We start from the raw sequence: 11,461 nt of genomic DNA, 5'->3' as shown, positions 1-11,461 counted from the left end.
TGGGGGCGCGGGGCCGTGCCCGCGGGCTCATCGCGGCTGGTCCCGGCTGTGGCTGTTCGGGAAAGGTGTGGGCCTCTCCCCGTGTGGGAGGGTCCCGGCTCCGCCTCCTCCTGTGGCCGGCCGGGGCCTGCCTCGCTGTCCAAAACGATGGGAGTGAGTGTGTTGGTTCAGTGGTTCAGAGCCGGTAATTTGCCGGAAACATGATAAATGTTAAGGCGAAGTTTTCTGTGAGGCTCATGGCTAGTTATATAGCAGTTGTGTTAGTTACACATTAACTCCTTCCTAAATAGTTTGTTGTAATCTCAGAATCCGACCAAGTGGTTAAAAGGGTGGTTTTCGCATCTAAGTCTGTTCTTACCCCTTTGTACCATCACTTCTTGATTTTTCTAGAAAAGACACTAAAGAAGAAAGCGTTTTACAAGCAGGTGGAGCCAATGATTTTTTTAAACAGACTTTTCTTCAATTTGCAGTGTATGGTCAAGCTGTGACAGTTCTGTCACATCGGACACAGTGCTTTGCCATGGGGTTCCTTTGGATGTAAGACTTGATACAAACACCTGAAATTCAATCATTTGCTCTAAACAAATCCATAAAAGGAAACATAACAAACTAGAAGCTATAGACACAAAGTAAAAACAATTTCCCACATATAATAAGCAAAACGTTACTAGAAGACCCAAATCATGTTTGCTATGGAAGCAATTTGGTCCTAACCTAGTGTTCATTTAAATAATTAAGACAAAATACTTGAGGAGATTAAATATTGCGTTTTTAACAAATCCTTGCACTTTTGTTTTGTTCTTTTACTTCCTTCCATCCAAAGTCAAACCATTTTTAAAGCACAGAGTAATTTTGAGCTTTATTAGAGATCTCATTTAGTCCAGAACTGTTGCGATTAACAATCCCCACAGTAATGTCAGGAAAGAGTCACCAGAACAAAAAGAACAACTGTTCACCAGCTAGATCAGTCTGTCTCCAGCATACAGCAGTAAAATCTGCACCAGTGATCTGTAAACTGTTAAACAATTCTGCTCCTATAGAATTTTGGGTTAATATGTAAACCCGCATATTGCAATTGTTCCTACTTAATTTTGAAGAAATAACTAGTGCAAATGAGGCAGAAAATTCTTACCTCATGCATTTGTTTTCTTCTTTATTTTTGTGTGAAACATATTCTACTGTTGTGACACACGTGGCATATTGGAGCAAAGCTTTCCAGTTTGCAAAAATGAAATAAATTTAAAAATATTTGTTATGACAAACATGTTTCTGCCCTTTTAGCACAGAAAGGTGCCAGTGATATTGAAAGGAAACATGCTTGGTTTTGAAGCCCCAATGATAACAATGATAACAAAAAAGATACAGGACAGCACCAAAGATTTTGGAAAGCCCTTCTGTGCTACCTAAGCAGCATATTTGATGCAAGACAAGTAACTGCAGTACTTACATATATTGAGAAAGGGGATGTTACATGCAAATGGCAACATCTGATTATTTGATAGGTGAAATTATTAGCAATAAGATTATTTTAAGCCTCATGGGCAGCCCAGGCCACAAACGTGGCTTGGCAGAGAAAAATCATGCCAGCAGAGTTGGACATTTTCTTCCAGCTATGTGCCACTCTATTCCTGCCCCATGGCTTCTCTGGTTCCTCTCACTATCCCGTCTCTCACCTGCTTTTTGCTCCACAATTTTCTTTTCCCACCTCATCTCTCTCTGTACTTCTCTGTGAAATGCCTCTGCCTGCAATTCTGTAACATTAATTCAGATTTAAATCCATAAACAGAGATACACAACCTGGATGCATTTATTTGCACATTTAGCTCTATTTACTATTTGTTGGTCTTGGTAGATAAAAATTCAGCATGACTTGAAAAAGCTAAACCTTTGGGAGAGGTACCAACCATGCTGAGGCAGACTGGATATCAATCAGTGACAGAAACTGTGCTCTACAAAAATTCCAGAATAAATGTTGGTGTTCGTGCAGCTGTTACAAGGCACCGTTATAGATTTGTATGACCTGTTTTCATGCCCAGTTTAGATGCCAGGAGATATTTGTAAAGCCCTAAACTTCCCTTAGGTAAGAACTTTCAGAGAGAGAACATAGGAGAGAGCAGATAAAGGAGAGAAGTTTAGGATGGAGAGAGTTTCCAGGGGATAAGTTAGGAGGGTTAGATGCAGAGATCGAGAGAAGCTGAGGTGGTGCAGTTAGCAACGTCCAGAAATGTGAGAGTGGAAAGGTCTGGGGGAACTAAGGACGTGAGGTTAGACATGTCCAAAGAAACTGAGGAAGTGAGGGAAGAAGCATCCTGAAAGGTGAGATTGGAGACATCCAAGAAAGGTGTAGAGGTGAGATTGGAAACAGCCTCAGGAGTTGGTGAAGATAATCCAGAGGAGCGCTGAAACATGAAATAGTTAAAATCGGTGAGGTCTAGAGATTCCAACGAGGTGGAGGAGCTGTACTCGGAGACACCTGGTGAGGATGGAGGGATTGTACAAGAAAAGTCCAGGGAAGCTGAGGAGGAAACATCTGTGGAGGACGAAGAAGTGAGACTGGAGAGGTCTAGAGAGAGTGAAGAAGAAGGACTGGAGAAATCTGTGGAGAGAGAGGTGACACTCGAGAGATCTAAAGAGATTGAAGAACTGTCCCCAGACTGATCCAGGGAGCCAGATGAAGTGAGACTTGATAGGTCCAGTGAAACTGAAGAGGAGAAACTGGAGCACTCCCAGGACTCTGAAGAGGTGAGACTGGAGAGCTCTAAGGAAATTGAAGAGGAGGTACTGGAGAAGTCTGAAGAAGCTGAAGATGTGAGACTTGAAAGGTCCAGAGAGGATGAAGAAGTGAGACTGGAGAATTCCACAGAGGATGAAGAGCTCAGACTGGATAAATCCAATGAATCTGAAAAGGGGATTTTAAAGAGTTCCAAGGAGTCTAAAGTCTTGACTCTGGAGGGGTCCAGGGAGGCCAAAAAGGGAGACCAAGCAGGTCCAGGCAGGTTGAAGAGATGACACTGAAAAGCCAAATAAATCCCCAACATGATGGGTGTTAAATCAGGAGTATTTTAAACTAAAGATCTCTATTATCACACCAAAACAAAAAGACAGCATGAACCCCCAAAAGTTTTTTTTGAAAATAATGATTCAAACTGTGTGCATGGTCTCTTAGTAGTTTCTCTTTTGGTGCAGAAAAGTCCCAGTAATAAGAGCTCACAGAATTACTGAGAACATTGTGCCTTTCCAGGGGACCAGTACAGAACCACACGTACAGTTGCAGACAGTTTTCTCTCCTGGCATGTCTGTCCTTGTTCAACCAGATTTATTCTTCTGTGTTGCATGTGCAGGATCTGGTTTTGGAAGCTAACAGTGTGCTAAACTGAGTCTGTGTCTGAGAAATACAACAGGCAGTTCTAACTGTTACTCAGATAAAAAGAGGTCTTATTTTGTTACCTTTCTTTTATACCTCTGGACATAAAACCTGTGTAATAATAATTTTTTATTTGTGGCTAGTTTGAATTATTTAATAAAAATATCCTAAAGTATCCTAAAGAGAAGTTGTGATAGAAGGCAGATGTGCTTAAAAAGGGAACAGAACAGCTTAAATTTCAGTTCTAAAAGGTGCATCTAATTATAGTGTGAGTAGATCAAGAGGCTGATCGACAGCTGCCTTCTCTCGTCTCGAGACTGCACCACAAAGCACAGAGCACTCAAACCTGCGGGTGCCTCTCCAGACAGGCACAGGAAGGCACATAAAGCTCTTCATTCATCACAACCACATTTTACGGACCAAGGAAGTGCAAGATACAGGTACAGGAGGCTGCAGCTTCTCAGGTGAACACATCCCAGCTTTTCCTGTGTTCTTACACAACCCATTCCAGATGAGTGTGTAATGGATTTAACATAATCACCATGGGTGCAACTCCCACCCAGGTCACGTCTTAACTGAAGCAGGTGTCTGCTGAACAGCCACTGAAATTGAATGGTGTCTTACTATGCAAACATTAAAATCGTGGGGACACAGCACAATGCAGAAGTTACCACACTAAAAAAAGAGCTGCTTATATACCAATGATGAGACCCCCAGAAGTTCTTGAATATATTTAATATTTATAGATAATGCTTCTGTAATTTTAGAGCTGTTGCAACATGGTTGCAATTCTTTCAAGAGTACAATGTTTATAGATCAAAAGGCAAAACAAATTAATTTTTCCAACCATGCATAATTTATGATGAAATTACAAGTTTGCTTGCTGTCCTGTATTCTTAATAAAACATAAGAGTAATTAACACCTTAAAAATCCCTTGCTATCTAAAACCAATATAATTTTGTGACTATCTTTAATCTCAAGGGTTTCTCAAGTTTATTTTACAGGGGAGACCAAATATTTTTTAAAAAAGGCAAATTAAAATACAATAAAAAGCCAGTGTCCAACAGGCTATAAATTCCATCATGTCTTCACCGAGCTCTTTCTGTCTTAATTTAAAATAACAAAGTTGTTGCACTTTTTCCTATGAAATAACACTGTCAAGAAATGTGAAATTATGGTCACCACTGTATAAAATGTAGAGGTCAGTAATAATGTTTCCTACCTTGGATAGCTGTGGATTTACCTCCTTTCTCTGCCTGGGTAAGCCATACTGGGCTGTGCTGGTAAAGCTCCGCTGTTCTCTCTGCTGCTGACCCTAATCTCCTCCACAGCCACTGGAAATGATGCCATGCTGATGACAATACGGGTCATCTTCTGCTAAATCCTGTCTAAGCACAGCACTGCACAGAGTGCAAGCAAAAACTTCACTGAAATCAGCTCAAATCTTAAGAAAAAGACACAGTTCCGTGCTGTTTCCTATTACAGGACAGTATTTTGAAGGTTAGTTGATGAAGCAGATGAAGACATTAATTTTCAACTTTTGGACACCTGGATTCAAAGTAAAAATAATTGTGCAGTGTCATCCAAGTTCTCAGCAGTCCATTCTACAAAATCTGACATAAATAGCCTGTGGAGGGAGCCAGGATCTGCAGAGCAGAATTCAGGTACACTCAAGTTTTAAAAACCTTGTGCATTGCTTCCTCTTTTCATGTGTTTCATAACTTGTGTTACTTTTAAATGTGGTTATAACAAAACAGCATGATGATGTAAGATATTTTGTCCACAGCTGATGATCATGGACCTCCTAAGGTAAGCAGTTAGTTCAGCTTGGTTGTAACATGAAGCCTTACCTTTAGAATAATTCAGTTCTGCAGCAACATGTAAAGCAAAGCTATCAAGTTATTTAAGATAGAAATTAACAGGTCCTGTGCAAGGGAAAGAAAAACCCCCACCTTAAGAAATTGAAGGATTCTAAAATGCTTCACTGCTTCCACACAAGTTCTTTATCAGTACTCTTCAGTTCTTCCATAAACGTGAACCTCAACAGGTTGCTGACCTTCCCTTTGAATCAATGCTCTGTCAGGGCCAGGGGATTGGAAATGTTGCAGTTATGAGACAGTGGGTGCTTATGTTTACTCTATAGGACATTTATTTGAAATATAAACGCAAGTACAAACCACAAGAGACAGATCAGCAATGTTGTAGGAAATGGTGGTTACAATTTTTCTGCTTTTTTCCAAGCAAACCCCTGGCTGACACTTGCAGCTCACTGCTGTCTGGCTGAACAGGTGCTGACACCCATTGGTGGGCAGGGATCCATCAGAGTCCACAGAACTGATTTGTTCACATCACATTCCTTCACCTCTGCTCTTCCACTACCTGTGTCCCCTCCCCTTTTTTAAAATTCTTCTATCCTCCTGGTCCTTCAGTTCTGTCCCTCCAGCTGTAACTGCTTTCTCTTCCCCACCTCCTCCATTCCTTCCAACCCTCAGAACCCCCTCTCACAGCAGTGTGGTGCATTCATCCACAGCAACCCACATTCACTGCAGTGAATCTGAACACAAATCCCAGCCCAAGATTGAAAATCTTTCCACAGGATGGATTCTCCACAGCAAACTGTGAAATCTGGTTGCTAGTTAAAGCCAGATTTGCAGAAAAGCAGAGTTATTAAGAACCAAAAAACACTACAGCAGCTGTGAATGTGCATTTTAGGATATGCATTTCAATAAAAGAAGCCACTCACTCCAGCGTATTTCTTCACCCCTCTCATTTCAGATAACTCACCTCATAGTTCTAAAACACAAATAGACCAGAAAGTTTCAGGAATTAGCCAGAATTGAAACAAAATTTTATTTAAAAAGCGCCACATACAGAAAGCCATACTCTGACAGAATGAGAAGGCAGGCATATAAATAAAATAGAAGAAAATTATTATCTTTCAAGAAGTTGTTGAATGCCTGTAAAAATCAAACAGTAAGGCTTTTTCCAGTGCAAGGCCAAACTGTGAGTGCTACTATGCAGTCCTTAGTGCAGAAAAATTTGGAAATGAAAAAACTGACTTTAAAATATCAAATGATGCTAATGGCAAACATATAAACATATAAAATGAGTTTCAAGATAAGCATTTTTATCAGAAATGATGGTACAGTTTTGCAAAAGTTTCACATATACTTTTAAAATTGAAATGTTATTTCAGTTGTAATAATCTCCTGTAAAAGTATGGCAAACCTCAATGACTTTAATTAGTAAGGTAGTCTCAAACCATTTCTGTTTAGAAAAATATTTAGAATAGTTAATTTTTAAAAGTTATATATTCCTGTTTTCTTCCCCCAACACAAACGTTACAGAAGTGTTCTCATTTGTTTACCAGTTAAAATAAGCTCTGGTTCTCTATATAGCAGACACTACTTAATAGGCAATTTGATATACCAGAAATGGCATGCAAAATCAAATATGCTGGGCCAGGTGACAGTACAGTTCATAAAGAGTAACAGAGTCTTGAAATCACTTGTAAGCTTAGAATCAAAATTCCAGAAAAAGCCTTGGGCACCAAAATACCACCAGTCAGCTACTTCTGGGCTGTGCCTTTGCATCTTTCTGTTCACACTGAAGAAGCCTCGTGGGACAGAGTCCCTGTGAGGTCCCCAGGACTATCAGCAGACTGGCACACAGTGTGAGGTGTCAAGGGCTGACCTTTGAGTTCTTGCAGCAAATGACTGGTGACAGTACCAAGAACCTACAATGAGTACCAGGAAACAGAGACTGGAGAACACCAAGTGAAACCCTTGAGAATACAAAGGGCCTTGTACTGTGAGCAAACGAGTTCAGAAGGTAAAGGGATCTGAACGTAGAACAGAGGTTAAATTAAAGGACAACACAATATGCAGTGGATGTAGCAGGTTATTTCTGGAGTGTGATCAAGTTAATGAGTATATTGTTAGATACTACTTCCTCTTATGTTTAGGTATCTCCTTAGCCACCTTCACTAAGGTTTTTTAGTCTTTAATTGGTTCTTTGAAGTGAACACCTACTATTGTAGCAGCTTACAAGATTTTAAGGTTCTATGCTTATTGTACCTTTATGTAATGGGCTTTTAGAAATGAAGATACTTATTGTAGGAATTTAAGATAAAATTTGATCTTAAGGTACTGCATGCCCAGCTCATTAATGTTGCATTTAGGAGCAGGATTTAGGTCTTGGTAGGTAGGTAAGAGACACTTTGATGTTTTACCTATAGTGACTGAAAAACAGTTTGAGTACCATGTTAGTCCAACTAGTCAAGTTAAAAAGCTTATCAAAAAATATTTTCTACATTCTTTTATATTTCAAGCATCAAGTAATAAGCTTTCTGTTAAACCAAGTTGTATCACACAACTGTCAAAAATCAACAAAAAAGAACAATGCCTGAACAACCATTCTGCCTAATTTTGGGCTTGGTCCCAAAAGAGGTAGTCCGTAAGTCACACAAAAAATAAAAGTTAGCCTAACATGCCAGTGTCCTCCACCATATGCAGCCTCACCACTAAATGAGGCTATTTCATATCTGCAAACATTATAAGTTAGTGTTCATGTAAATACAGGAACTACACTTGATAATTATTTCTTCATCTGTAACCGCAATTCGGTCCAGTTCACCCAATATATTAAGTAGTCTCTGAGCCTCAGCCTTAGTAAGAATTCAGCTTTTCTCCAAATTAAATTTATAACATGCCTAATACACACATCCTTTAAATAACAAAGGATACATGTATTTAGGCCTGGAGAGAAGCTGCAGGTCGTTAAGCCTCGTTAGTGATACACATCTAAGAACTATCATCATTTCTCTACAAATGCTGCTGCTGCCATCGAATTCCTCATGGTTCCTCTTGCTGAAGCTGCAAACTCTTCAATTTCAGCATTCAGTCTTTTAATTACCCATTCCAATGCTTCACGGCCCTACAGTTAAAGAAAAGTTTATCAGTGTGTAAATCTTAATAAATAACTAAATCAGTTAAATTCTTACTGAAATTGACTAAAGACACAGTAGTTGAAAAAGGAAGGAACAGAAATACATGCCTCTGATATTTGTTATTTCAATAACTGGAGTACTGCTGGAACATGTTCTGCCTTACATTTCATGAAAACAATTCCTTGTATCAGCAGTTCTCACATTATGATCCACAAAAGACTTTTTATCCAGACTGCTTTATTGTTCTCGAGCTGAACTTGAGATATCTTTGGATTGCCAGAGGACAGACTCTCAACTAAAATACTGTTTCATTGCTCCCACATAGTTATTTCAGATCTGTCTGAATGTAGATCCTTTTTTGACAGCAAAAGCAAATAGATTGCATCAGGAGGACAGCAAAAGACTGACAGTGTCACACTGCTGAGTGAGTAGAGATGTTTTTTCCAGTGAAGATTCAGAGACCTTTGCCAATAACAATTCATTATCTCTATTCACAAGAGGAAAAAGAAGAGGAAGTTCAGCATGCTGAGCATTCAGTCTCTACAGTAAAGGCAGCAGAACTACGTGGCCCCTTCCTAAGATTGCTCACAAAGCCAAAAAGTAAAACAGCGATTTTTATTCCTTCTGACATTCAGCCAGTGACCTTTGTGTAAATACAGGAACTACACTTGATAATTACACATTTTACACAAAGGCCATACTTACTTTTTTAGCATTGGAAGAAATTGTGTTTGCCATTAGCCCTTCTAAGTAACTGCTGAGACTGACACCTTTTACAGATATTATTGCTTCTTGTGTCAGAATGGTTCTGAAACAGAGAGCAGGAAACTGAGTTACTCTGAGTAGTTTAAAAAAGGAACTCGCTCCTCCCCAACAAGTACATTCCCTCATCAGCTTTGCTGTGTAACACAGAACTTCTTGTCCCCTAAAGACAACCCACTTCTACACTGTAACTGCTTTATGCTTCTACTTATAAAACAAAGCCCAAGAGTACCCGCTAAGTCCAAGTCTCCCTTTGTGGCACTTAGCCATTTCCATCTTTAGCAGCAGTATGTTAAGAGTGGAAACAGCAGATTTGGAGTTACACTATACTGGGAAGACAGTACTAAAACATCCCCTTCAACAAGAGGGATTGAACATTTCTGACCGTCATGACAGAAAAAAACTCCTATGTTAGAATCCCTAGAATGATCCTTCAGAATTATCACCACTTCCAGCAGTACAGACTCACTAAGCTCTAAGTTGCCTTAAAAACCCCAAGTAACCACCAAAACACAAACCACCAAAATCAGAGGCTAAAGGCACAAAAATGTGCTTTCTAGTGCAGATCTGTGCTCAGGCTGACAAAGAGATCAGAAACAAGGAGCTGAAAACTGCAAATGTACACAAACTCAGTTACAGACAGGACATCCCCTGAAAAGCTGAACTGGACTCCAGCACAGCATGACCCAAAGTCTCCCAGTGACTCAGCAGAACCAATATCACTGCAGGAAGTGACAATCCTTTTAATCCTGTTTTAGACAATTAACTGTAACAGAGGTCGTGTAAACCTCATCTTCTGATCAAGGGAAACTATGGACATTTTCAAAGCAAAGTCTCATAGCTGTGGGCAAGCTCAGAGCAGGGAGGTACTTACTTGTGTGGTTCATGAGGGTGTGGTTTATAGACAAGCCTCTCATCTACCGACACAAGGTTTGTAAATGAAATCTGTAGAACACAGGACAGAATTACCCCTTACAAATAACACAGAGTATTACAGAGACCAAAATGTTACATGATAAGGAAACAGCCAGAGTATACAGACACCAAAAAGCTTTAAAACATTTTTTCTCAATACCACCTCCACGCCCAAAACTCCTCCTGCTCATCAGTATGTTCACATGGCTCAGTCCTGACAAGTTCCAAGAGCCAAGTAGCTCCTTCATGAAAAACAGAACCGATCAACTATAACCACATTACTTAAACCCTTAACTTGTTTTGTTCTAATGCAATTTTCAAGATGATTTATTTTTCAAATGTACAAGGTGCTGTTATACTCTGTGATCCATTCCAGTGGCACAAACACAACTACTTACATTACAGGATTTAAGCTCCATTGTTTTTTTCACGGGGTCAACAACAGAGTGCTCCTGCACATATGTCCTTGTTCTGCAGGTGCCGATGAGCTGGGGGACAGGCAAACAGAGATGGCATTAATTCCACTAACCCACTGCAATTTTTCATGTCTCTAAATACACAAGTAGTGGTTACTGCATTGAACAGATACCAAGAGAACACAATTAGGATTTAGCTTAAAACAAAGCTATTCAGTTGAAGTAGGTCTCATTTTCCAGATGGAAGCAGTCTCAGATCCAGGAAACTTTTGGCTATCAGGGTCACTGTGTGCTGCCGTTGAGCTTTCCTGATACGTAAATGCCTAAACCATTAAACTTTAATGGTTTAAAAGTTATGAAATGATACACATTTATTACAACAGCTGGCTCAGGAGCTTCCCCTCCCTGCGGCATCCCTTTCTAGCCTGTGACACAATACACACCGATTTCACAATGGAGGGGATTCCCCACTCCGTGCTGAGGAGTCTGTGGCTGTGCAGCTTCCCACTGGGATCCACGTGTCTGTCCAGGACATCAACTCCAACCACGCTGGGGTTCATGGGATTGGGGTATTTCCGCATGGCAGCTGTCATCACAGTTTCCCAGGGGTGACTGCCCAAACAGAACCAGGACAATAAGTTGCACGCTTCTGTTTTCAACAGGATTATATCTTTCCCTGAAGAAAAATCTATTTCGTTGACTGGGTGGTGCACATGGACATCAAATATCCAACACACCTGATTACTTAAGTGTCCTGAGTTCTAGTCTAACTTGTAAGAATGTTTTCCCTTTGACACAATGCCAAAAGACTACGCTTTATCCAAATTTCGGTAATACTGGAGTGATTTATTAAGTTGCTACTTCCCTCTAACGAGCACTCCCTTCGGATTATTTTTAACACAGGTATTCTAGAGCACTTCAGCCCCGACACCATGACGGGCCTCATCGTGTTTCGGCCAGCGCTGCCGCGGGAAGCAGCGGGGCAGCACAAGGACGCTCCTCGGTGCCGACAGCGCAGGTGGCCCCGCACAGGTACAGCCCCTGCTGAGCTTCCG

General features: G+C 40.4%; 2 protein-coding genes across 2 annotated transcripts; both read right to left on the bottom strand.

Moving 5' to 3' along the window:
• Positions 1–446: 446 nt before the first annotated feature.
• On the bottom strand, positions 447–7,628 carry LOC108447061 (putative protein TPRXL). The gene is made up of 5 exons (XM_017735853.1): positions 7,597–7,628; positions 7,059–7,101; positions 6,150–6,158; positions 4,588–4,680; positions 447–3,011 (listed from the first exon to the last, which is right to left on the bottom strand). Exons 1-5 carry the CDS (start codon positions 7,626–7,628, stop codon positions 2,172–2,174), a joined length of 1,017 nt encoding a protein of 338 aa, XP_017591342.1. The 3' UTR covers positions 447–2,171.
• On the bottom strand, positions 5,497–11,051 carry PRELID3B (PRELI domain containing 3B). The gene is made up of 5 exons (XM_008634865.2): positions 10,850–11,051; positions 10,389–10,478; positions 9,950–10,020; positions 9,019–9,121; positions 5,497–8,300 (listed from the first exon to the last, which is right to left on the bottom strand). The coding sequence occupies exons 1-5, from the start codon at positions 10,997–10,999 to the stop codon at positions 8,181–8,183; spliced, it is 534 nt and encodes a 177-aa protein (XP_008633087.1). The 5' UTR covers positions 11,000–11,051; the 3' UTR covers positions 5,497–8,180.
• Positions 11,052–11,461: the final 410 nt, after the last annotated feature.

This window comes from Corvus brachyrhynchos, unplaced genomic scaffold (assembly GCF_000691975.1).
Source record: "Corvus brachyrhynchos isolate BGI_N302 unplaced genomic scaffold, ASM69197v1 scaffold10, whole genome shotgun sequence".
NCBI lineage: Eukaryota > Metazoa > Chordata > Aves > Passeriformes > Corvidae > Corvus > Corvus brachyrhynchos.
Note: the sequence above shows the minus strand (reverse complement) of the source record. Positions and strands in the feature narration are given on the sequence as shown.

What these genes read in the sequence shown, in the direction of transcription:
- LOC108447061 (XM_017735853.1), bottom strand. Translation starts at nt 7,628, where the DNA reads ATGGTACTCAAACTGTTTTTCAGTCACTATAG. An exon ending in CTGTTTTTCAGTCACTATAG is followed by an intron (nt 7,102 to 7,596) that starts GTAAAACATCAA and finishes TACTCATTGTAG; the next exon opens with GTTCTTGGTACTGTCACCAG. An exon ending in TAAATCCACAGCTATCCAAG is followed by an intron (nt 3,012 to 4,587) that starts GTAGGAAACATT and finishes TTGGCTTTTCAG; the next exon opens with TGTCATCTCTTCAACCTGCC.
- PRELID3B (XM_008634865.2), bottom strand. Translation starts at nt 10,999, where the DNA reads ATGACAGCTGCCATGCGGAAATACCCCAATCCCATGAACCCCAGCGTG. An exon ending in TCCCCTCCATTGTGAAATCG is followed by an intron (nt 10,479 to 10,849) that starts GTGTGTATTGTG and finishes CCTGTCCCCCAG; the next exon opens with CTCATCGGCACCTGCAGAAC. An exon ending in TGGAGCTTAAATCCTGTAAT is followed by an intron (nt 10,021 to 10,388) that starts GTAAGTAGTTGT and finishes TGTGTTCTACAG; the next exon opens with ATTTCATTTACAAACCTTGT.